This window comes from Sciurus vulgaris (assembly GCF_902686455.1).
Source record: "Sciurus vulgaris genome assembly, chromosome: 7".
In the NCBI taxonomy this organism is placed as follows: domain Eukaryota; kingdom Metazoa; phylum Chordata; class Mammalia; order Rodentia; family Sciuridae; genus Sciurus; species Sciurus vulgaris.
Window position 1 is genome coordinate 55465120 of NC_136467.1, and position 25729 is coordinate 55490848.

The 25729-nt window shown below is 41.2% G+C and overlaps 1 protein-coding gene across 6 annotated transcripts in view; it reads right to left on the reverse strand.

Moving 5' to 3' along the window:
- Positions 1-25729, reverse strand: part of LOC306666840 (uncharacterized protein) — a 177483-nt gene that overhangs the window by 56678 nt on the left and 95076 nt on the right. For all 6 annotated transcript variants that reach the window (XR_013765409.1, XM_079149109.1, XM_079149107.1 and 3 more), the window contains 7 exons: positions 23443-23600; positions 22277-22388; positions 20858-20907; positions 20342-20518; positions 10821-10938; positions 9112-9277; positions 4712-4850 (listed from right to left, as the gene is read on the reverse strand). Coding sequence is in view for 5 of the 6 variants with exons in the window: in XM_079149109.1 (XP_079005235.1) it covers positions 4712-4850; positions 9112-9277; positions 10821-10938; positions 20342-20518; positions 20858-20907; positions 22277-22388; positions 23443-23600 (920 nt within the window). In the remaining variant the exon portion in view is untranslated. The remainder of the gene's footprint in view (positions 1-4711; positions 4851-9111; positions 9278-10820; positions 10939-20341; positions 20519-20857; positions 20908-22276; positions 22389-23442; positions 23601-25729) is intronic.

Genomic DNA, 25729 nt, shown 5'->3' on the forward strand with positions numbered 1-25729 from the left:
ACTGTGCACCGCCTCCAGGTCCCCCAGCTCAACCACTGCACCCCACATGGACTCGGTGCCTATGGCTTGCACTGCGCCTCCCCAGCGTGGCCATCTTGGATTATCCTGGAAGTGAAAACTGCCATCCTTAGATGGAGCCAGTTCCATCCTGAGACCCCTCTGGAGACTAGAAGCTCATTATCAGGTACCCCTCATGCATCAGGCTACTGAAGACTGGGAGGCTTGAATACTATATGACTGTTATAGTGTAGATTTTTTTTCCTCCTTTTTGAAAAATTTTAAGTTTTTATTTCTTTATTTTTCTTGCTCTTTTTCTTTTGTTTACCTGTTTCCTCAGAGTCTCTTCCTCCCTTTTCTCATGCTAACAACCAACTTCTTTAGATTCTGCTTTCACTCTATGTTCTAGTACTTCTATATACTCTTTCCTTATCCCATTAACAGTTGCATCCTATACCTGACCCCATCCTCTTTGTCCACCATTAGATATTGTAGGCCTCATTGCAAATTTATTTGTTATACTGTAGATAATAATTGAACTCATCTTCACTGTTTATTATGACAATATTGTTAACGGCTTCATAGAGGCTATTTGGTTTAGGGCTATATATTGTCTGTACTGGATGCTGCTAATATTGATCTCCTCCTTAAATAAGAGGTTTTGGAAACCTGAAGGGTCACTATAAGCCTACAGGGGGGACACTGCAATACCCAGATCTGCACTGCTAGAGGGGAAGATACATGAACAACATGAAAAAACAAGGGAAGAAAGTGTTCCAAACAAACCAAGATGCTATATTAATAGAATCCAATGACAGCATGGTAGAAGAAATATCAGAAAAGGAGTTCAGAATATACTTAATTAAAATGATTCATGAAGCAAAGGATGAGATAAGAGAGAAAATGCAGGCAACAAATGATCACTCCAATAAACAATTGAAAGAGAAAAAAAGATCACTTCTATAAAGAGATAGAGATTCTGAAAAAAAAAAAAAAAAAAAGAAACAAACAAAAATCCTTGAAATGAAGGAAACAATAAGCCAAATAAAAACTCAATGGAAAGCATCACTGACAGGCTGGATCACTTGGAAGACAGACATGAAGACAAAATATTTAATCTTGAAAATAAAGTTGACCAAACAAAGATGGTAAGAAAGCATGAACAGAAACTCCAAGAACTATGGGACATCATGAAAAGACCAAATTTAAGAATTATTGGGATTGAGGAAGGCACAGAGATACAAACAAAAGAAACGAACAACCTATTCAATGAATAATATCAGAAAATTTCCCAAACCCGAAGAATGAAATGGAAAATCAATTACAAGAGGCTTACAGAACACCAAATGCACAAAATTACAACAGATCCACACCAAGGCACATTATAATGAAACCTAACATACAAAATAAAGATAGAATTTTAAAGGCCGCAAGAGAAAAGCATCAGATTACATATGGGGGGAAACCAATACGGATATTGGCAGATTTCTCAGTCCAGACCCTAAAAGCTAGAAGGGCCTGGAATAACATATTTCAAGCTTTGAAAGAACATGATTGCCAACCAAGGATCTTATACAAGCAAAACTAACCTTCAGATTTGAAGATGAAATAAAATCCTTCTATGATAAACAAAAGTTAAAAGAATTTAACTGCGCTACAGAACATTCTCAGCAAAATATTCCATGAGGAGGAAATGAAAAACAACAATGTACGTCAGCAAAGGGAGGAACTAACCAAAAGGAAAAGCCAATCAAAGGAGAAAACACGTCAAGTTAAAAACCAAAAATAAGCTAAAATGACTGGGAATACAAATCATATCTCAATAATAACTGAATGTTAATGGTCTAAACTCATCAATCAAAAGACATGGACTGGCAGATTGCTGCCTTCAAGAGACTCATCTCATAGAAAAAGACATCCACAGAATAAAGGTGAAAGGATGGGAAAAAACATACCATGCACATGGACTCAGTAAAAAAAAAAAAAAGGGGGGGGATTTCTATCCTGATATCAGATAAAGTGGACTTCAGGCCAAAGTTAGTCAGAAGGGATAAAGAAGGACATTTCATACTCCTTAAGGGAACCATAAATCAGGAAGACAAAATGATTGTAAAGATTTATGCCCCAAACAACAGTACATCCATGTATGTCAAACAAATACTTCTTAATTTCAGGATTCAAATAGACCACAACACAATAAATCTGGGTGACTTTAACACACCACTGTCAGAATGCATGAGAAAATGCTTTCCCTTATAAAGTCCTATCAATAGACTATGTTAGCCTTTACTCCATGTACAAACAGAGAAACAACATGTATCCCATTTGTTTACAATAAAAAAAAAAAGACTATGTTAGCTAACTTAGAATTTTTGCCAATGGAGAGAGAGAAAACAGTCTTTCATCTGAAGTTTTAATTTACATTTCTCTTTTTTAATGAATGAAATTATCTTGTTGTTTATTAATAGAAAATTTTATTTCCTTTTTCTATATTTTGAAGGGTTATGATTTTGTCAATTTATATGTTAGGAAGGATAGCTTTTTGTGATATGAGATGTAAATATCTCCCTTAGTTGTCTTTTTTAAAAGTTTGTTCAGAATACTTCTTTCCATAAAAATTGATTTTTATGTAACAAAAAGTATCAGTGAAATAATTTATGACTTGGGGATTTTGAGTCATGAAATGTTGGATAGTTCCTGCTAACTCCAGATTTGTAAAGAAAAATATTTCAAGTTTTCTTATTATTTAATGGTTGTTTTATTTAAAAAATATCTTTGGTACATACGGAATTTATCATGGTATATGAAGTAAGGCAGGGATATTACTTTACTTATTCCTATAGCATTTATTAACTACTACTTTTTCCCAATGAATGAGATGATGTCCTTTTTATACATTCAATTTCTATTCATATCTGAGTGTACTTACTTCTGGACATTCTGTTTTGCTAATATACCAGTATGATACTCTTAAATTATTTAGGCTTTTAAAAATGGCTTAATGTGTTTTGGTGCTTGTCCCACTACTATGTTTATTTTTTCACTAAATTTAGCATCAGGTGATACAGCTTAAAACTATTAAGTTTTCATTGAGATTTAGTTAAAGTTATGAATTAATTTACACAATAATACGGTCCTTCTATTTGTAGAAAGGCTTTTTTTTTTTTTTTTTTTTGCCTTCAGTTGTATTTTAGCTTATATTTTTAATAGGTCTCACATTTTTATTGACAAATATATTAATATTTTTTGTTACTGTTTTATATAAAATCTTTTCCATTAAATCTTCCAAAAACTATTTGAATATATGTAAAGTACTGATTTTTATTTATTTATTTATTTTTTTTGTGGTACTGGGGATCAAACTCAGGGCCTTGTGCTTGCAAGGCAAGCACTCTACCAGCTGAGCGATCTCCCCAGCCCAAGTACTAATTTTTATATGTTGAGTTTTGTACTTGGTAATCTAATTGAGCTATCTTACTGTTTGTAGTAGCTGTTAATAAAATATCTTGAGTCTTGAAAAGAAAAAAAAGAAGTAATTATAGTTGTACATGAGTCAGCTACCAGAATATTTAGTGCAGCATATTTATATAATACATAAACCCAAATATACCAATAGGTGACTGGTCAAATATTATTATAATACCACTACATAGTGGTTTTCTATAGAATCATTAAAATTATGTAGTGTAAGAATACATAGTATAAAAAATGAAGCATTGTTGAAAGGGAAAAGCAAGTTACAAAATACTGTAATAGTGTGATCCTATGTATGTGAAAAACAAAAATTATATGTGTACATTTGTATGCATTTCTGTGTGTAACTTGTAAATTGAATAAAGATGACACACTTTGAAAGAAAGAAAAATAATAAGCAAAAATGCTCAGGCCTGATTTTCTTCCCCTCCCATATAAAATTTAACCTGGAAACATTGTAAATCTTAATCTAAACTCAATCTAAAATCCATCAGAATTATGACTAAAGAGACAAATAAAACATTTCTTAAAATTCAGAGTACTTAATAGAATTGTCACTACAAGACCAGAAGTAGATTTTTTTATTTATAAATTTAACTCCAGTAGCCAATCCCATTAACTCCAGAAGTGTAGTAAAAATTCTGTCCGTTCAAAAGGTAAGTAAAAGTCGAAAAAAAATCAAAGAAATCATCTTCAGAAGTATAAAAATTTTACTCCCAATAAAACAACCTGAACACTGAAAGTAGTAGTTGTTATGCAAACTGCTTTGGAATTACATTTAATAAAATCAAAATACACCACAGCATGTACAACTAACTACAAGAATGGGATCCGTGTGTGTGTGTGTGTGTGTGTGTGTGTGTGTGTGTGTTGCTGGGGATTGAACCCAGGGCCTTGTGCGTGTGAGACAAGCACTCTACCAACTGAGCTCCACCCCCAGCCCAAGAATGAAATCCTAATTAGAATAAATTATACACCAAGTATGTATAATGTCAAAATACACTCTACTGTCATGTATATCTAAAAAGAATGAAGAAAAAAAAAGAATTTTAGAACACATTCATCAGGGACAGCCTTCACAGCAGGACACATTTTGTAGCCAGCATTCTGGATCTGGTTGCACCCTGGTCTATTTTAAACTCATTATCTAATCTTGCCAAGCATGGCCTCCCTAGATGGTCACTCAGCAAACACCTGCGCAGCAGAATTTACTAGGCAAGAATAGCACTCCAGTCCTTACCGGATGAGATGCCTCACTGCAGCATCAAATTTCAGAAACATAACATCCCTATGGAGTTCGAGTGTCTGGGCCACCTGGGTCGGGTCTTGGGGGCTCTTGAGGCTGTCAAGCATTTTCTGCAGCTCTTGAAGCTCAGATCCTAGATGACAGACATTTGAGTCAGACAGTATGAAATACAGGCTACCATTGCTAACCTATTTTACCCCCGAAAGTTAACCTGTCACCTGAACAGTCTTCCCTTTCTTTGTTGGTAGATGGACTAATTATGTTTTGTTAGGTCAGCAAAGCATTGTGCTCTAGAACCTAAGGTCTCATTTATCTTTCCTTCCTTCCTCTCTTGAAAAGATAAAAACTTGCTTTGCTTTTCAGCACAGTGAGAACATGCTGTTGAAAGAAAGCTTAAAACTTACAAGGCTATGGTCTCAAAATAGAATGAAAAAGACAAATTATAAGCAATGGGAAAGTATAGTTCTCAGTATATTCATCAGGAACTTGAAACTATTATAAATTATAAACTAGCTCTTATTTTCATTGCCATGTCATCCAAATCAGCCTTCCTAGTCACTAACTTATGGACTAAAGAAGACTCAAAGTTATTCAAAGCAAGTAAGAAAACAATGCATATATATGTACATACATGCAAATATACAGACACACATACATACCCTTCCAGGGGATTCTAGCCATTTTAGGAATAGGTGTGGAAGACCCCTACTTGGCTACTACAAGAGTAGGCTGCATATAAACACATTTACATATACTTTAGATGGAAGTTTAGCTTAAGGGCCCTTTGGCTTACTCAGTGCTGGGTTGAGGAACCACGCCTGAATCTGGGCGGCTGTCCTGGGATCTCTCTTATTGACACAGGGAAGGAGTTGATCAGACAGAATGGGAGAGAGTAATGAGCTCTTCGGGAGCCTGGTGGACTCACACTTACAGGACTACCAGAATGTCAGTTGATCTAAAATGCCATCAGTTCCCCGTGAGGACAGTGATATCTCTCTACCCTGGTGGGACATCCTTGTAATGGGAAGAAGGACTGTGGAAATTAATCACTATTCCTCAACAGGCAGATGAAGGCGAGAATAAGAGGGAAGACCCACAGGGCACTGCTGGAGTTGCCCTACCTCGGCAGCTCGTCCAGCCCCAAGCCGCCATGTTCCCAACCTGCCTGGTAATGGGCCTCCTCCTGCTTAGGAAAGCGGAGGACTGTGAGCATGGGGAAGCTGTCTATGGTGGCTCAATCTGGGCAGATCCAGGGCTAAGTACTGTCTGTCATTGATACTTGCAACACATTCTCTTGGCTGTAGGAAAAGAAGAGCAGTACAGATTTCATATCCATTTGGTGTTTTACACACAACAATAAAATGATTTCAGGTTTTTTTCCAGCCTCCAAATAATTGAGTTCAAGTATCAGATTTTTCCCATGATTCCTCTAAATCTGGTTCTATTGGGCTGAAAAGAAGTGTCCACCAGAAGAGGAGTGGCATTAGAACAAATTGTGCAAGAACTTTTGTAGGAGTTGGTGGTAGGAGGGGAGGTCATTTGTTGAGCCAGCCCTGGTGGTCACTGTTGAGGTGAGCCTCCTTTGCTCAAGGCCTAGTGTGTTTGGTTTACAAGCAATACATACTCTGTCTGGCTAAATGGTGACCAGGGGAAAATGTTTATAATCCTCTAGAGTGACACTGAGAAAAGGAGAATATAAAATTGCACATGCTTAAAATGCTATAATGTATAAATGTAAAATGTACTTCAGCAAGGGCTAGGTGAGAGTGAAGAGAAATAAAAATATTTTGCTTGCAAAAGTGGTTGGATGATAGATGATTTTCCTCATCTTTTCCACCATAGTGTTATTCATATACTTTTGCATACGATCAATTCTCAGCAAAATAGTTATATGTGTTAATATGTGGAATTATCATTAAAACACAATTATGGAGATGGGAACTACTTTCCCTTTGTTATTTACTGATTTTAAAATATTCACTCTGAGCCAGGTGTGGTGGCATACAACTGTAATCCCTGCAAACTTGGGAGGCTGAGGCAGGAGGATTCCAAGTTTGAAGTCAGCCTGGGCAATCACAGTGTCCCTGTCACCCCACGAAGACAAAGTGCTCTTTGTTCCTGGTTTGTCTTAAGAGTTCCCGAAATCCTAAATTTGATGTGTTGTATGTGGGCTCTAACTGGCCTCCTAATCCTTAACAAAGAAGTCTCAGTGTCAACTCCCACATTCTGATTATATCCTCTGCTTCACACTGACTCCAAAGGGAGCTGCTGGCTTTCAGGGAAGGAGAGAATTCAGCAGGATCCACAGAGCTGGTCTGCAGCGTCTAAAAGCTGCTTCCTTCGGAGGACCAAAAGATAAAATCCTGAGTATCCCTTTAAAAATATTTTATGTCCACAAAAGTCATTTTATCTACCTCCAAATAGCTCTGCAAAGGAACAGATTCTCACCTCATCTTTCACCTTCATTCTCCCTGCCTTCTCTGGGAATCAGGCCAGGAACTAATTAACCCAGCTTTTTAAAAAAGATGATGATCTTAGTGTGGGATTTCTCCCTCTCCCTCTCTCTCTCTCCCTCCCTCCCTCCCCATCTCTTCTTCTGTAGTTCGAGTCAATGCACACTTTATCTATTTCAGCAAATCAGCGCATGCACAACTTTGAACACTTTGCCTGGGGCACAAACACTTCTACTTGGAACCTGCCATGGTGTACAACTCTGATCTCGAAGACTGATCTGCACATAGCTCCCTGATTCCCAGGTTTACAGCATGTTAACAGCAAGAGCCCAATTTCCTTCATCCTGAAGTCTGAACACCGGACGCTAGCTGGTTGATGGGCTCACTTCTCTGCACTGGCCATGAACAGTTCCGCCTGCCGCCTTGGCCTGTGTCCTTTCCTTCTCTTGCCAAAACTGTTCCTCATTTTCTCCATTGATCCAAGCCCATTTCTCCCCAGGTAGGGACAAGGACCCCTAGATCACCTTCCTATAGAATCTGCTTGGGCACTCCTTGCTCCTGGCTCCTGTAGGACTTACTGTGCTGTGACTTCACTTGGAAACAAGGTCCTGGCTCTCTCAAGTTCTGTCTTATCGCCAAGTAACACCTGCCTCCCTGTCCATAGGGCAGGAAGGCATTTTTCGTGACCTACTTCCTTTCTCCCAACCCGCATGGGAGGCTCAGCACGCACAGCCTCCCAGCAGCTCCCTAAGAGGGCCCGCCTGAGAAAACCCCAACAGACCCACATTAGTATGAGGAAAAGATCTGGAGTGCTTTGGAAACTTCCTGATCTTTTGATGCTTATCTCGAACATTTGCTAGTTCTTTGGAGAGCTCATCAGTCTGCAAAAATTCTGTGTCTTCTGCCGAGGTGACACCAATGCCACCCTTCTTTGCCACTCTTCTTCGTGCTGCCTGTCCTCAGAGGGGTGTCCATCTTCCTCCCAGGTCACCACTTATGTCCTTCCCTGTGTCCCACATGGGACTATTTAAAAAGTCTGTCATCTATTAGCCATCAGCTACCAACTCCAGGGTCTCCCCCACACACATTCCTTTATGTGTTGAACAGAGAGGAATAAAATTAGATTATATTACATTTGTTTTAAAACCACTGGGTTTCAATAGGCCCGTTACCCCATTTCTTAGGCCTTTTCATTCTTCAAAATCCCTAGCTATACTATGTTATAATATTCTGCTGTTAATTAATATTTACATGACTAATGATTTAATTTGGAAAAAACATCCATTTCTCTACTTCAGGTAAACCCCACTTACAAGATGCTATTATGCAATATCTTAGTAACAGTCTCTTAAGATACTATATCTTGTAACCTGGTGCTGAGTTAGAGTTCACTGATTAGCTGGACATATGACAGTAGCCTCGATCATTCTGACCACAGGACTATCAGGTGGTTGTTGGCTCTCTGGGGCTGTCTGCAAGCTTCTAAACAGTGAGTGCTTGGCTTTGATCTTATGCTGTGAGCTCACAAAGACCAGGAAGGACAAGAGAATGAGACAAAACTCACCTTTAGTGCAGCCTTATACATCCTTCTAGAATGTTATACAGACTTCAATCCAGAGAATATCTCTAGGAGACAGGCATTATCACCCCATTTTATAGATGGATAAATAGAGACCCTGGGAGTAAAATGACTATTAGCAGCAGTCGGTACAAACCTGGGCCACCTCCTGACTTCGTGCACTTTGTGGCTTAACCCATAAATGTGGGCTCCGTCAGATGAGCATAAGTGTGGAGACAGTCTATAAGGGGACTTCTCCTTTGCCCTTTGTTATCATTGCTGTTTATGAGGAAATATTATAGTTCTGTCTTTCTAAGTATTAAGAGCGTCACAGAATTCCAGCTGAATATTGAAGGTGATTGTAATCATCGCTTGTCACTTACCAATGCCCTCAGTTCCTCCCCAGTCGCTCCTCAAAGGATTAGGACTCAGAGGAAATTCAAAGCATGCTGGACAATTGCCAAGTTTAGCAAAACTGAAAAGGTAGGCCACAATGTCATGGAAGGGAGCCATCAACTGTAGAGTTAGTGTTAAGGCTCTAAAAGCTTCCTGTGGGGAAAATCAGTACAAGAAAAGAAATTTTAGGAAGTTTCTAAGAGGCAATATAAAACACTTGAGTATGATGGGAACTGTATCTTTAAACGAGATGCATGCAGTTGAACCTCAGAACCCACAGGGGATTGATTCCAAGGTCCCTGTGGGTGCCATAATGTGCAGATGCTCAAGTTCCTTGTAAAAATGGAACAGTATTCACATATAACCCAAGTACATGTTACCATAAATTCTAAATCATCTCTAGAGTACTTATAATACCTAATACAATCCAAATACTATGTAAATAGTTGTTATGCTGTGTTGTTCAGGGAATAAGGACAAGAAAGAAAAACTGTATATGTTTAGTACACATGCACAAGAATATTTTTTATCAGTGCTTGGTTGAATTCTTGAATCCACAGATGCAGAACCTGTGGTCCAGAGGGCCTGTTGCATTTAAATAAACATTTTCACAGTGTACATAGGACAATATCTGAGAAAGAAAATAACAAACCTATTCATAAAGCAGGGTTCTATGATTTGGGACAAGGGCCCTCTTATGAGGGGTTAAAGAAATTTGTTTCTCTTTGTTTAATGTCATTGGTGGCCATGAATATATCAAAATGTATTTATATGATCATCTGTGAATTATAAGGCTCACAAACTTATAGCAGGGACCCTATTCAGATAACATTGGCCTGAGTGAATACCTGTAAGCAAAATATAGATTTTTTTTTTTCCTAAACAGGGTTTTGCTTACAAAGAAAAATCAGAATATTTCTGAAATGACATTTTCAACAATGCACTTTTGGAGAGTGTGTTTTTGTTTTGTTTTGTTTTGTTTTGTTTTGTGTAGGTACAGAAATTGAACCCAGGGGCACTTAACCACTGAGCCACATCCCTAGCCCTTTTTGTTTTATTTAGAGACAGAATCTGGTTAAGTTGCTTAGGGCCTCAGTAAATTGCTGAAACTGACTTTGAACTCACAATGCTCCTGCCTCAGCCTCCTGAGCTGCCGGGATTACAGGTGTGCACACTACTCCTGACAACAATGCACTTTTATTTAGCAAATGCTTACATGTTTTATGTATTTCTATATTTACTTTTTTATGTGATTACCAATATTACCAATTTTATATGATTATTATCATATATTATCTATATTATCAATATTATCTATCAGTAAGTGAGGTAGATAGAGCAATCCCTCAAAAAACAGTAACTAGCTGAGTTAGTAGTGTGATTCCAACCTTTCTTTAACTTCAGGGCAAGAAGGTGGGGTTTTATGGAAGGATTTGGGAGGAAATTGAGGATTAATAAGGAATGTCAGAAACCTGAATTAGTTCATTCATTAATGACCAGGGCAAAGAGAACTCATGAAATAATCAGGTCCAAGAAAAATTATAATAAAGTAGGCAGAAGTATTAGTTGTGAAAAGATTTCAGTCTATTAGATGTGTTTGAAAAAAAAAAACGAGATGTTCTCTCAAATTAATGTGCTTAATATGAGACATAAAAAAACAGCCAGTTTCCATTCTGGTACACAAAATAATACAAACCTTTTCTGGCAGAGTTTTGAACATAACCAGCACTTCGGAAGGATGGGGTATGAACCACAAATTGAGGAAGACTTTTCCATTCTCTGACAGCAAACGCCGAGTCTGGGGCTGCAAGCTCCTGTAGTATTAGAAGAAAGCAGCAGAAGCAGAGCATTTGCCTTTAAACCAGAGGCACGAACTGTTTAGACCACCGCGACAGACCACACAGGCCTGTCACCGCAGGCCCAGGTCCAAGCCTGAGGCAGCAGCCTCCTTTTCCCCTGGTTCCCAAGTGGCCAGAGTTATTTATAAACGACTCAACAAAAAAAGAGCAATTGGGCTGATTTTAACCTGAACTGTGTGGGAGGAAGGCATGGGTACGGAGGGTGGGAAGGTGTGGTCAGAAAAGAAAGGAAGGGCAGGAATTAGCCCACGGCACCATACTGGGTGGAACACATTTTGTGTCACTTCATGTTTCTGACATTCTTACAATATTTCTATTTTTGTTCCTAGTTCACTGAGATTGAGGAAAATTGAGGCCTTGAGAGGTTAGGTAGGTCCTGCCTACCCAGTTCCTAAAAGGTGGAGTTAGGATTTCATGGCACATCTGTCTGGCTCTAGAATCAGGACTCTGGACACTGACTCCATTTTGCTTTCCTTCTGTCATGTTTCTTGCCAGGTTCCCCAGACCCTGGTCTTCTTCTTCTTCTTTTTTTTTTTTTTTTTTTTGTGGTGGGGAGAGGAGACAAGTTAATCTACTCACAGAAAAGTAAGCCAGGAATAATTTGTATTTTTAAAAGCTCAACCTTGATCTAGGAAAAGCAAATAAACAAAACATTATTCTTCACCAGCACACCAATGATTTCAAAGCTTAATAACACACAATACTCTATGGTTTAGGGAACAGGTACTCATAGATGCTTGTCGGTGGGTACCTCCTCTGGACACCAATTTGGAAATATCCATCAAAATGAAGAAAAACCTTTTGGCTGAGCATCAATATTCTTTCTTTATGCAGATCTGGTCTTGCACATACACAAAGTTACAGTTCTGATAAGAAGGCATTGCTGGCCTTAGCAAACACTCGGTCAGCCCCTGGTCTTCTTTTCCTTCTTTCTCCTCTCTGCTCTCCTCTCACTACTGACCACTTCTTGGCAGCAGTCTCGCTGTCTCTACAGTGTTGCGGGCCTACATACAAACACACCATCCATATATGTCTAGCTTAGGGATTCGAACCAGCCCAGCACCCTAGAAGACTGATGTCTACCTCCTGCTGGTCCCCAGAGCAACAACCTGAAATGTGCATTAATGAATGCCTTGCTGGTGTGTGTAGTTTCACCGTAAATGGACACACCAGGAAGAGATATTTTGTTGGGGTTTGCCTGTTTTATGACTCTCCTACAAATGAAAGTTCTTGATCTGTCTACCACAGCCCAGGATGGATGTGGTCTGCTGACCTGGTTTTCATGTCACCTCAGAAGGGAGGCAGTCCCTATAAGCCCACTTGATTGGCTCTGGTGCCATCAAGTCTAATTAATTGTGTTCATCTAGTATGTGGGAAAGTCATGTCACATGCAGTTAATAAGATGTAGAATTTGGCATCGGAGGACCCAATTCTGAGTCTAATAATGACTATATAGCTTTAGGCAATTGTCTTCTTGGAGTCTCTTCATACATAAGGTGGCAATAATGATTCTTAACTTATAAAAAATAATTTTTAAAAAGAGCTTATGCAAAGTATTTTAGAGGTAGTGCTCAGCTAGGGGCAGTGGCACATGCGTGTAATCCCAGCCACTTCGGAGGCAGGAGGATTACAAGTTAAAGGACAGCATCAGCAACTTAGTGAGGCCCTAAGCAATTTAGCAAGATAAAAAAAATGTCTCAAAATAAAAAAAATTTTAAGGGCTGGGGATGTGGCTCAGTGGTTAAGTATGCACTCCCGAGTCCAATCCCTGGTACCAAAAAAAAAAAGAGGTAGTTGTACTCTGCAAAGTTTGTTTTTATTATGCTAATGTAATGTGTCTGGCATCTGCTGAAGGAAAGTGGCCAAGGGTGGATGGGAGCCAAGGGGTGCACTTGGAGCCCTCAGAGAAATTCATTAAGAACTGGAGACCTGAACACACTGAGGGGATGGCCTAGAATTGAGGATTATGCAGGAGGACCAGAGGCCTGCGCCCCCTCAGGCCTGCCCTTGGTTGTGCCAGACAGGCAGGCCAGATAGAGACAAGCAGCTGAGCAGGGTGCAGTGAGGTGGAGCCCTCCCTCCCACACCACCCCACCCAGTGCGCCTGGGGTCAGCAGTGGACGTGGCGGGGAATGACAGATGAGCACTTAGTGTAGGGCCCTGCAGCTCCAGGGACGCAAGGTGATCGGGGCCAAGGACTGGGCTCATCACGCTCCTGGGTTGCAGCATCAGCCGAAGGTCAGCGGGCCCCTGTGCTGAGACTCAGACCTTTGGGCTTCTTAATTTTGATATTCAATGTTTCTTTGGGATTAAGCTGGATTTGATTGTTCCAGGACAGGAATAATCGTAATGTCATTATTGAGAAAACGAATTCTCCCAACTAGGACTGTTCTTTATTCCTGAGCGGAGAGTTAACTGATTAAAACCCTGAGACTAGAAAGGTAGGTATAAAGCCGATGCTTTGTTTCAAGATGAGTTTTAATGATTTAAAAAGTCTCATCTTCAGAGCATTTGAAACTGAAAGTATTCAACCCTTAGTTAAAATGAGCTACATTTTGCGTCAATAAGTGAGAAGGGTCATCTGAATATCTCCAAGAGACCCAGAATAATTTTACTCCTCATAGACAATTATTAGACAGGAAAAAAAAAAAATGCCCCTACAATTTCCAATGTGCTCCCTACAAGGTGAGGTTCTCCCATTGAGTCCTGGCTATGGACAATGGATATAGAATAGAATTAGGTACAAAGGTGAAAGAAGCTTTAGTAGTGGGATCACTAGGGCCTAAGGAGTGAGGAGAAGGGAGAATCCACAAATGATGTCCTGACTTCTGGCTTTGGGGCCAGGGGTTGGGAGTTGTGGGGCCTTCTAACACAGTAGACACGGGATTGGGGTAGAAGGGGCGAGAAGCTCAGTTCTTGCCTGTCTTGACTGAGCTGGTCTGAGACACTGCTAGCCAAGGTGAAGTCAGTTGAACTCTGGAATGGTGGGGGCCTGGGCAGCTAATGAGGATTCAGGAGTCAATAGCAAAGGGACTCTAGCTGCTGTCAGAAGAGTGAACGAGATTGCTCAGGACTATGTGGAAGAGTGGGAAAGAGAGCAAGCAGCAGAAGATTCAGGAGGTTGCTGCAGGGGAAGTAGCCTGACTCTCAGACCCACAAAGAGCCGTGCCCCTCTCCCTTGTGGATGGCCCATTGACTACCTGGCCTGCACAACATGGTCCCCTGTCACTTTTAGTTACTTGCAGCTGCCCACTCCTGGGCCACACCCCAGATCTTATCACCTCCAGGAACCATATCATTTTCAAAGCCTAAGCTTTCCCAACCCAAGCTCTTATTTTTCCAGGTTTCTCACTCTTGCTCTGCCATTAAATCTCCTTCATCCCCATAAAATATTCTCCTGTGACCTCCCCTTCCTTTTCTCAGTTTCTTTCTGACCTCAAGCCCTTCCCTCCCCAGACTGGATCTCACAGTCAAGTACATGAACTACTCTCTTGCCTGCACCTTTGATTCTGTTTCTTTGTACTCACACCCCATCTCCCTAGCAAAGCCCCAACTATGGGTCCTTCCAGCTCCTCAGCTTTCTGCTTCTGGTTGCACACTGCTAAACACAGCTGGAGGAAATCACGCTACTCATTATATGGATGCACCCACAAGAAAATGATTTTCAGCTTGAGCTATGTCACCCTGGGACAATCCTTTTTTTTCCCTCCTTTGATCAGTTGTCATGCCAATTTCCTTGTTCAATAATTCCAAGCTTTCTTTCAGCCCCATCACCAGTTCCTGCCAGCAAGTGATGACATAGTCTGCTATTTTATGATTGAACTTTAAGGTCACTGGCTAGAATTCCCTTCAGTCCCTTCTGACGCATCCCTTTCGCAAACCCCCATCCTCACTTTGCATCAGGGTCAAAGTCAGAGAGGCACACCTGGGACATAAAATGAAGACAGCCTCTATTCTCAAGGATCTTACCTCCCAGAGACAGCTGGACATATAAACGTGACCCTATGGTAGAACAGGGCATAATGGAAGTAGAGCAAAGAGCAAAGAGCATCCAGAATAGGTAGTCCCTGGCTCTGGTGGGAGACTAGGGAGAGAAACTGACAGCTGACGCTTCTGAGCTGGGATTTATTATCTTCCTCCACATCTCGGACTCCTAATGGCACTGCCTTTTTCTTCGCATTTAAAGGAAATTGTGTAAAATTCACATAATATCATTTTACCATTTAACCCTTCTGGAGTGGATGGTTCAGTGGCACCAAGTACATTCACACGGTTGTGCAGCCATTACTACTATATCCATCTCCAGAACTGAAACTCTGTACCTATTAAACAACAATGGCACTGCTATCCTTTAATTCACCCAAGCCAGAAGCTCTGGATGAAATGCTAGACCCATTTCTCCCTCATCCATCTGGCTCCTGGTCTCACTGAGTCCACCTCCTAAGCCTCCTTGTCTATCCAATTTCGGTAACTTCCTAAGTGGTACCGCTGATAATCATCTTGCTCCCCTTCTTTCTGTGACCTGAAGGACAAGCACCAGTCTTCTGGATCTTGTCCCATCCCTGTGTGTGTTCCACTTCCCATTGCTGTCCTCACACTCCCTGGCTATGAGCCACACGGAAGTCCACCAGCCATCTTACATTTCTGTGCCTTTACACGTGTGCCTCTTCCAGCTGGGACTGGATGACCCTGCCTCTCCCACCTGGAGCCCAAGTTCTCACTCAAGACCCGGGTTAAGCAACCCTCTTCCCTGAAGCTCTCCTAGTTCCATTCCCATTTCCCCATCCTTCTGGTAATAGTTTCTTGGCGGTGCTTTCATTAAACATTTCATTCTGTTCTTTATCACAGTGCACCGTTGTCATCTATGTCCCCTTGTTGCCCAAGGACCATGTCTATTGTTCTATAGCACTTGGCACCAAGACTGCCATGTGTTGTGCCTTCAGGCAACCAGCAATGGCCAAGAGCCAGCCTGTACCTTTCCTGCCAGGTTCTGCACCCATGTCTGGGGCTACACCTGCCCTGAGGAAGGGCTGTCTTCCTGTAATTTGCACAAAGTAGCTGTATGGGATGACAATGGCTCTGCTTGTCACATAGCAGGTTCAATGAATGGTGATGTCCTTTCTGTGGGCTTCCTTTGTTCTTCACGGCCAATGCCCCCAGGAATGTGGCTGAATGCCATCCTAGTCCCCAGGTTCCAGCCTCCACTGGAGTCACAAAGGGGAAGGAAGCCTCCAGGGACTTCCTGAGATGAGAGAACCCGTTGGTTCCTCCTCTACAGAGACTCTGGTCTGGGGCAGGGGGCTCTGCTAAACTATATATAGTACATGACAACCTTCCAAGGATTAAGTTGCATCTTAAGAAAGCTTAAACCTGCAGAACTCTTGGGGCCCTTTCAGTCAAGGGGCGGGGGCGAACACATAACAGGAAGGCTACTTTTCTCCCTCTCCATGGCCAACATTGCCAATCACTCACCACACTCTCAAAACATGAGAGGTCTTGGAATCCTCAGCACAGCCACTAATTTGTTGGAACTGACATTTAAAATAAAACTTATTTCTTATCTTCAATGTAGCCCAACCCCTTATTCTATGAATGAGATGAGGGCCTCTTCCCTCCCTGACCTTCACCCCTCTACTCTGTCCCTTATCTCTAGTTAACTTTGCTGTAATGATCCCCTTTATCACTTTACAAACTGTCTTTAAAATGGCCTCTTTTGGAAAATCTTTCCTCAGCAGTCCTATTTCTTGGAATCATCCTTTAGATACCTTAGCACTAAGATTCCTAACATGTTTAACCTCAGAGAGCTGCTTCAGTTTCCTCACCTGAAAGAAACCAAAGTCCAGAAGTTCAAGATAAGTGATTTGCTTAAGACCTCAGTTCAACATGTGACTGAGCCAGGTAAAAATCCAAATATTCTAAGTCCCAGGCTGTGGCTTTCTCCACAACATCTTCTTGTGACTCACAGCTATGATTTAGATATGGTCTGAGTATGTTTCCCTAAGGGTTCATGTGTTGGAGGCCTGGTCCCCAAGGCAGGACTACTGGGAGGTGATGCTTAACAGGAGTTGCTTAGGTCGGCTAGGAGTACAACCTCAGAAGGGATTGTAGGGCCCCAGTCTCTCTCTGCCTTCCTTTCCTATTGCAGGGTACTTGGGATTGAACCCTGGGGTGCTCTATCATGGAACTACACCCCCAGCTCTTTTTATTTTTCTTTTATCTGGAGATAGGGTCTTGCTAAGTTGCTGAGGCTGGCCTCTAACTTGTGATCCTCCTTCCTCAGCCTCCCAAACTTCTGGGATTACAGGCATACACCACAGTGCCCAGCTGCCTTTGTACTTTTTGATGTAATTTCATTCCCACACATGCACTCTCGCTATGATGTGATGCTTTGAGAGGGCCCTCACTGGAGCTGTGCTAATGTTGGTGCTGTGCCCTCCAAAACTGTGAACTAAATAGACTTCTTTAAAAAATAAATAAATAAAGTTAGCCTGCTTCAGGTATTTCATTATAATTACATTATATATTTTTTAAAAATTGGTAGGTACCCAATGGATAGAACCACTTTGGAGTTAGAAAGAACTTAACAGTTCTTTTACCAAAGTTCCACATAAGAAAAAAGTCCCTTTCTCTATACTCCTATAAATGAGTATATTAAAAGAGACGTATTAATATCCAGAGGGTTTAGGAAGAGGAGGTAGATTTGGTGGAGAAACAATCTACTAGTCACAGCTCACCCACCACCTGGCCATGTGACATGGGATCTCAATGGTCACTCATTCTGCTCACACTTTCCTGGCCCAAGGTCCTCCCTGAAGTTATCACACATCAACTAACCAGATAATTCAGGGGTCAAGGTTCTCCAGGTTACATGACTATTTCCCTTCATCTTTAGGAAAGAGTCTCCTATAAGAAACAATAAGGAAATAGAGCAAGATAAAAATTAGATTTTTTTCTCCTCTTTGCATCCTACCCTCCTTATTTGGTTGCTGCAAATTAAACACATCAAAAACAAAAACAGAGTTCCTAACACATTTCTTCCTAATCATAAAAGTAGTGAACTCATAGTTAGATTTCTGGAAAGAGCTGTAAAAGTTTGATCTCAAATGTAGATTGGCCTGTCAATGGTCAGTATGGCAAAATGGAACCAAGAAGTCTGAAAGAATTTATCTATGACACTTTGCATGACAAAAATGTTGTTCATCCTCACTGAGCAGCAGATATTCAAGCAAACCCTTTAGAAAAATAGTATCTTTGCTCCACTCTTCTCTCAAATGCATCCTTCCATTAAGTAAATCCTATAATCCATGCAAATGAAGGCATTACCAGGCTCAAAGAACAAAACACTGCTACCAACACACTGGATACCTTGTAAGTATGGAGGTGGACCTGGCCACTGTTTGGATGGTCAGCTATTAATCAAGAGTTTGAGGACTTCAACCTCTGTCATTCTCTAACCTCTATTGTTCCATTTTCTTGGTGGATTCCAACTTTCCTATCCATTCCTTTTTGAATTCCTCCCTGAGGCCCTGGGGTGGTTAAACATTCTCTCACAGATCTTTCTGCACACCTTTAATGTGTTATCTCTGGAGTTACGTGTGTGTTTACACAGCTTTTCCCAAGTAGATGGAATTTATTGCCAGAGTCAATGACTTATCCTGTAGTGAAGTGCCTGGCATTTAAGTAAGCACTGAATAAATTATAGTTGACTAGCACATGCATGCACAAATGAGTGATGTGATACAAATGATGTCTTAACTCCCTTCCATCTGTCCAGTCTGTGATAGTATTTTAATATTCCTATTACTGAAACTCCATGCTATAAGGGAAATAGAAGCAGGGGTTAAGCTCACCCTACAGGCTGTTTGCGGCTCCTTGGAGACTGTATAACTATGTAACACACACACACACCCTTTTTTAAGGAAATGAGGTTACTAACTGCACAGGTATGCTGATTCCTCCATCCAGGTGAGTTGAACTCTTAAGCAGGCTGAGTTAAGGACATTTGGAAACTCAGATAAAGCATTATAAGAATATACGAAGCAACTCTTCTTTTATCACCCTATACCTATATTGACATCTGTATCTGTACCTATCCTACCAGAGAAAAATAAGACTCTTAATTTATCTAAGGCACTGGTGTATCATTGGGTTTTTTTCCTGAATATTTCTTCTATTCCACTGAGTAGAATATTTGAATCTAAGACAGCTCAAAATCAGACTTACTTATTTGTTTACTTATTTTATATGCTAGCTATGTAAATGGTTGTAACCAATGAAAATCTCTGAGCTCCTTAGGAGAAAGCAAAACTATATTGATTAAAAAAGCAGCCAAACAGCCCATAAGCAATGAACTTCTTCTGGATTCAGAAGAAGGTACTCCTTTTCTCAGAGTGCTAAACTTTTTCTTTTGTACTTCTAAACCAGACTATCAAGGTCAAGTACTGTAAAGGGAGCAAGTATGTCAGTAAGAGTTTCATTACTATAACAAATACCTAAGATAATCAACTTATGAATAAAAAAAGGTTTCTTTGGGCTTAATAGTTCTAGAAGTTTCAATCCATGATCAGTTGGCCCCATTGCTTTGGGTGAGGCTGTATCTCTTTGGGGGCACCTGGCAAAGCAAAACTACTCACCTCATGACCAGGAAGCAAAAGGAAAAGAGGAAAAGACGAAGACCCATATCCCCTTCAAGGGCAAATCCCTGTCATAGTTTGGGTCTGGAATGTCCCCCAGAGGCTCGTGTGTTGAAGGCTTGCCCCCAGTGTAGCAAGGTTCAGAGGTGACCTCTTGGAAAGTAATTGGATCTTGAGGACTCTGACCTCACTAGTGGATTAATCCATTGATGAATTGATAATTTGATGACATTATTGGGAGGTAGTGAAGATGGGGCCTAGTTGGAGGAAGCAGGTCACTGGGACTGTGCCCTGGAAGAGAATATATTACCCCCACCCCTTCCTCCCTCTTTCTTTGTTTCATGGCTGCCCTGAGACAAGCAGCTGTCCTTTACTATGCCCTCTGCCATGATGTTTCTGCCTTGGAGTGGCTGATCATGAACTGAAACCTCAGAAACTGTGAGCCAAAATGAATCTTTCCTTCTAAGTTGTTTTTCTCAAGTATCTTGGCCAGTAATAGAGAGCTAGCTTGTATCCTCAATGGCCTAGGACCTACCTCCTAAGGATTCCCTCACCTCCCACTAGAACAACACTGGGGAGCAAGCCTTTATCACATGGACCTTTGGGAGACACATAAGATTCAAACAATAACAGCAAATGTTTTCATACAAAACCTAACACACATCTTCCTGGAGAAAGGTGGGACCTTGGAAGTAGAATCACAAACTCTAAAGGATTTTACCTACCTGGGCTCAGCCTTGAGGCCCTCCTTAGAGTCACTTGAGCCCTTCTTTTCTTGTGGTTGCCCCATCATGAAAAAGGTATCCCTGATAGTAGGAAAATCTTCCAGGAGAGCTCTTAAGCTATTGCAGTATGCCATGATCTGACCCCGAAGAGCATAGTGAGACATGTGGTGGTTTAACCTGGAAGTCAAAAGAAGAGATGATGTCCCAAAGGAAAATCCATGTTGTTTCCCCTTTCAACGAAGTTTCACATCTACTTCCCTGGAGGAATAGAGTATCTCTGTCAAAAAGAAATTTCCATGAGTTGCTTGAGAATAGAGATGTGAATGTCTTCAAAGTGCTTCAAAGTGTTCTCCTGCTCCTCTACATATGAGAGGTCAGTTTAACTTGGTTTTATCCAATAGCCATGGGGTTTATTTCAAGAAAACCAACTTCACTTATTGTCTGAATTTCTGCATAATTTCTGGTTACTATATTCAGAGCAAATCAGTGTGTGATAATCACATATGCTATACTTACTTTTGACAATATTCAACTATAACATCCCTCTTGAGTTTTCCAATTTCATCCTGTGGTTAAAAAAAAAATGATAGTTCTTGTATTAGACAGTTGACTGTTAGGACTACCCAACCTGGTACATGTGTACAAACTTATATTCAACTTTAAGCAGGAAAGGCCATACAACTGAGGTATTCTTTCTGGAGGTAAACTTATTGGGATATACTCTTCCGTGTGTCTCTTCTATTCCTATGCATATTTCTAAGTATGCCAAGAATACAAGATCCTGACCATTCTACCTGGACCATTTCTCTGGGTTGTGTTTGTAGACAGCAGCCTTGAGGGATGAGTTAATGTCTCCTTCTAGGAAAAAGAATAGGCTTGCTATAAAAGAGGTGGGTTCCCCAAGCTCAGTGTTTTCAACTGTGACACAAATCTGATGAGCACATATAGGCTCCTAGTTGTCCTGTGGGATTTGGGAGGTAAAGACAACTGACACAAATATGGAACTCACGTTACCTGCCCTGCTCTGAGCAATAAAGTTCTTTGTCTCTGACCTAGGTCTTGTGTCCTCTGCCGGCATCCATGCAACAGAAATAGGCTAACTTATGAATATTCAAGTAGGCTAAAATCCCAGATCCTAGCAAAAATGATCATTATATTGCATGAACTATTTCTGATTTGCTAGGTGTTGGATAATCCTGAAGGGTAGTTAATGTTATATTTTTACTTGGTCACTATTTTTGAGAATTGCTTATTAGAAGGGGCCCTTTGCCTTCATGGTTATTCATCAGTAGTTGAAAGGTCTGGCTTCCATCATACCCATTTGCAGAAGAAGACCAGGCAAATTTAAGTCCTTCTTTTCAGTCACAAGTAAGGCCAAAGCCTAGAGATGATAAATCTTCTCATTTCCCCCCAAAAACTATGCATTAGTTTCCTCATCAAATTTAACAAATAATGAATGATATTCACAAAATTAAGCAAAGGTTTTAACTAATGAAAGTTTTGAATTTTATAATATTTTTTTCAACCGATTAGACTAAAATGAAAACTCTTAAATAGGAATATGTCAGAAATGTCTCAAAAACCAAGACATCAGGAAACCAGATGGTCAGAGCCCTTGCCCACCTTACCTAAGCCATACAAACCCCTGTGGATCCCTCAGGAGTAGGAAAATGTTCCAAAGCAAGTACAAAACCTAGTCCACTTAGAAAATGACAAAACAAAATGTGGACTTGAAAAAATGTAAGCATTTTTAAAAACGGACTCTAGCCTGCTTAAATTGACTCCATTTCTATTGGATTTCCTTTATCAGTTCTTTATATTTTCAATACTCCCATCCAAATAGGTTGAACGCAACAGAGCCCAAGTTCAGAAATCTTATTGGCTCAAATGTCAAAGAACCAGAACTACAGTGAGCTCTTCTCATTGCACACTCACAGTGCTGTCCATTCTGTTGGCCATGGTCTGCTTCCTGAGGTGAAAGGCAGTCAGCATCATGTCCCGCAGCCCCACCTTCTCTAGTTGAATAGACACAAAAGCCTCCGGAGTCCTGAGAAGTGAACAGAGGCGTCTGAGCCCAAGGTGGGAGGTAATGGACCTGTAACACCAGGACGGCTCATGTTCTGGGTGTCACTGCAGGAGAGCAGCAGGAGGGCTCCGTGGTTCTCACTTGCTCCAAGTGTTTCTGATTATTCCAGGGATGCTGATGTGCTCCTGGCTTCCTAGAGACATATAATGCCTAAAGAATACAACGGCAGTCCCTTCTTGATCCCAAACATTACGCCTGCCCCAATGTGTTCTTAGCCATAGGGGCACCTGGACTGCACTGGTCTCCTGAGGGTCCCCTTGACTAAACACACTGATCTCAACTCTTCTATTCACAAGTTGGGAATGTGGACTGAGGGCACTTGATCTTAGTCATGTGTCATATTAGTGGCATTTTGACAGGTAGAGTTGCTTTGCCTTTTTTTTTTTTTTTTTTTTCCATTCTAAATTTGCCAGTATTAAATGAGAGTGTCCTTGGAATGTCTCCAATAAAATACTCAGAGTAATCACAATTATTATAGAATGTAAGTATCACTCTTTCTCTTTCATGGTGAAAAGAATTCAAAACATAATAGGGCATCCCTGATTTATAGACATATCTCTGTGGAGACCATGCCTCTGTGACAGCTTACCAACTTATTAAATAAACAATGGCAAAATCTTTGTTAGAATAACAGAGGGCAGTTCTGGGCTTCTCAATTTAAGAGAGATATGGAAAATTAGAGTGGCCTATTATTATTCTTGCTTGCAAAAAGAGTATGAACAATGTACAGAGAAAGAAGAGAGAGTGAAGGAAGGGAAGAGAAAGAGAAAAAAGGAGAGGGACAGAGAACAGAGAAGAGGCTGAAATTAGGACCAGTTAACTCTCCTTCACAGACTAGGGTATACTGGAAGGAGTTGAGGCTTCTCAGTGTTCACACAAGGTCTTCAGATGAGGTCTTAAAGAAATAAAACACATACTCTGAGAGTTTAGCCTTCTTCAATCTAATAACACAATATTATCAATTGACTTCAAAGAGGATAATTTTGTTAAACAATCCTCCCACCAAGTACAGTACCTTTTGGTCCTCTGAAATCTTTCTGAAGGATGTGTAAGGGTGTCTGGGACTTTTGGAGTTGGGGCTAACAGTAAGCTTTCTATGTCATTCACAATTCTGGAATTTCTTCTTCTGGTTAGATTCATTTTGTCATGATTTTTCAGTTCTGCGCTTACTTCCTAAAACGTTTTAAATTGAAGTAAATTAAATTGGTTAGATGTGTAAGTCCTAAAGTGCTGGCTACAAAATTACATCACAACCACAATTGACCCCAAACACATGTAAATGAGTAAGTGGGAGGAGGATAAGGGGAGGGGAAGAAGAGGAGAAGGAAAAGAGATCCCACTCTACACAACAGAGGGGTGAGGTACTCAGGAGATTATTTTCATAATAGAGTACTGTAGTCTACAGTGCTATAAGAAAAATTTGCCATTCTACAAAGTGGTTAGGAGTAGTGTGGTATATGGAGAGACTTCTAAAGAAATAGTGCTGATGGATTTCACAGCTACAAGATCTGGAAAATTCCCCCAACACACTGGAAGTGGGCTTTAAATGCTCCCATGCATCCTGTGGCTATGAAGGAGGGAAAGAGGGAGTGAGGAGGGAAGCAGGAGGGAGGGGTGAGGAAGAGGGGATGGGGGGAGGTGGGAAAGAAAAAAAGGAAAAGCAGTGTTCCAACTCCATTAGTTATGGAGCTCTTAGGCATAACGATGAAAATCTTTTATATTTTTCTAAACTACCGACTAAAGAAAAAAGTTAAATCTTCAAAGGAAAGTCCATTCTTCTTCTATGGAAGAATCAAGCAGATACCTTTATCAGCATTACTAAAGAAGACAGAAGAGTAAGGCAAAAAGAAAATAATTGTAGGTAGAAAACATAGAGTTTCCAAACTTATTTTTTCTGAAAACCCTTGGGGTCTTTCCGTCTGCTGGAAATAGGAGCCTCTACCGGCTCAGGAGACTGGGGAGGTCCTACAAGGTTGCGAGCGGGAAGAGAGGAAAGAGTCCTTGCTCTTCGTGAGATTCTGATGCTGATACTTCTCAGGTGATCTTGCCTCTCTTCCTTTCTTTTTCAGAACGTGCTTCCTCACCTGGAACCAAACCCATCTCACGGGGCCTGAGAGGATTCCACGAGCCCATGTAGTTCCATCACTTAGCTTCCTGCCAGCCTGGACCACAGGAGCTGCTGCGTTACCGCTGACCCCTGATCTCCTCAGCTGCACTCTCCCTTCCGGCTCTGCCAGCTTTCAGTTCTGTCTTCAGTTGCTTCCTCTTTTTCCAACTCCTTCCTACAAGTGTGTCCACCTTTCTTATTATTCCTTAATCCTCCTACTTCTTCACGTTTCCTTCTCAATTCTGACCAAACTGCTTAAAGAACTGCTATAGAATAAGTGTTCGTGTCCCTCCAAAATTCATGTGTTGAAGTCTTAACCCCCAATAGGATGGTATTTGGAGATGGAGGGTTTGGGAGGTGGCAAATTTAAATGAAGTCATAGAAGTAGGGCCCTAATCCAATAGGGCGAGTGCCCATACACAAAGAAGAAGAGACCACAGCACTTTCCCTTCCTTCCTTCCCTCTGAGGCTAGGGGACAAAAGGACAGTCAATGTAAGTAATGAATGATTCGGTCAGAAAGATGGGGGTTGATTCAGGAGGAAATAAAATGTTGCTGCCTCTAGAGCACTTCCCCTCCTCTGCCTGGTGCCAAGGTGACCTGCCTCCTGGGAATGGCTCCTCCCTGCAGGGAGTTGTAGAAGTGGTTCATTAATGCCTCTTGGGCTGCTCCCTTCCTGCCTGGATCACTCCACTTTTGGCCCACATTCTGGTCATTTGTCACATATGCAGGATGAGGGAGGAAAACAAAGGAATTATAAAATGTATAAAAGGGGCAGGACCCCCTCATTTCCTCAGATAGCCAGCTCTGGGGCCCCTTCTTTGGGGAGAAGTCGATCTCTGTTCTAGCCTTTAAATAAAATTTGCTTTCTATACTTGCCTTAGCATTTCCCAGGTGTTCAATCTTCACATCTGGGGAAACGGGACGCCACCCTGATTGATTCTCCTTATCGGCATCACCCCCACCCTCTTCGCTCCTTAATATGAGGATACAGGTGATCCAAGATGGCCGACTAGAGGGTGACTGCATCTCCAGTCGCTCCAGAACCCAGGATTCAAGAAGGGGAGGCATTGAGAGACTCAGACTAAAATAGAACCACAGGGTGAGTCTCCCCCACCCAGTGAAGCTCAGCTGGGCGGCAGGCCCGGATTCGGGAGGCTTATTAGAGTAGCACAGGGCAGATAGAGTCTCCCCCA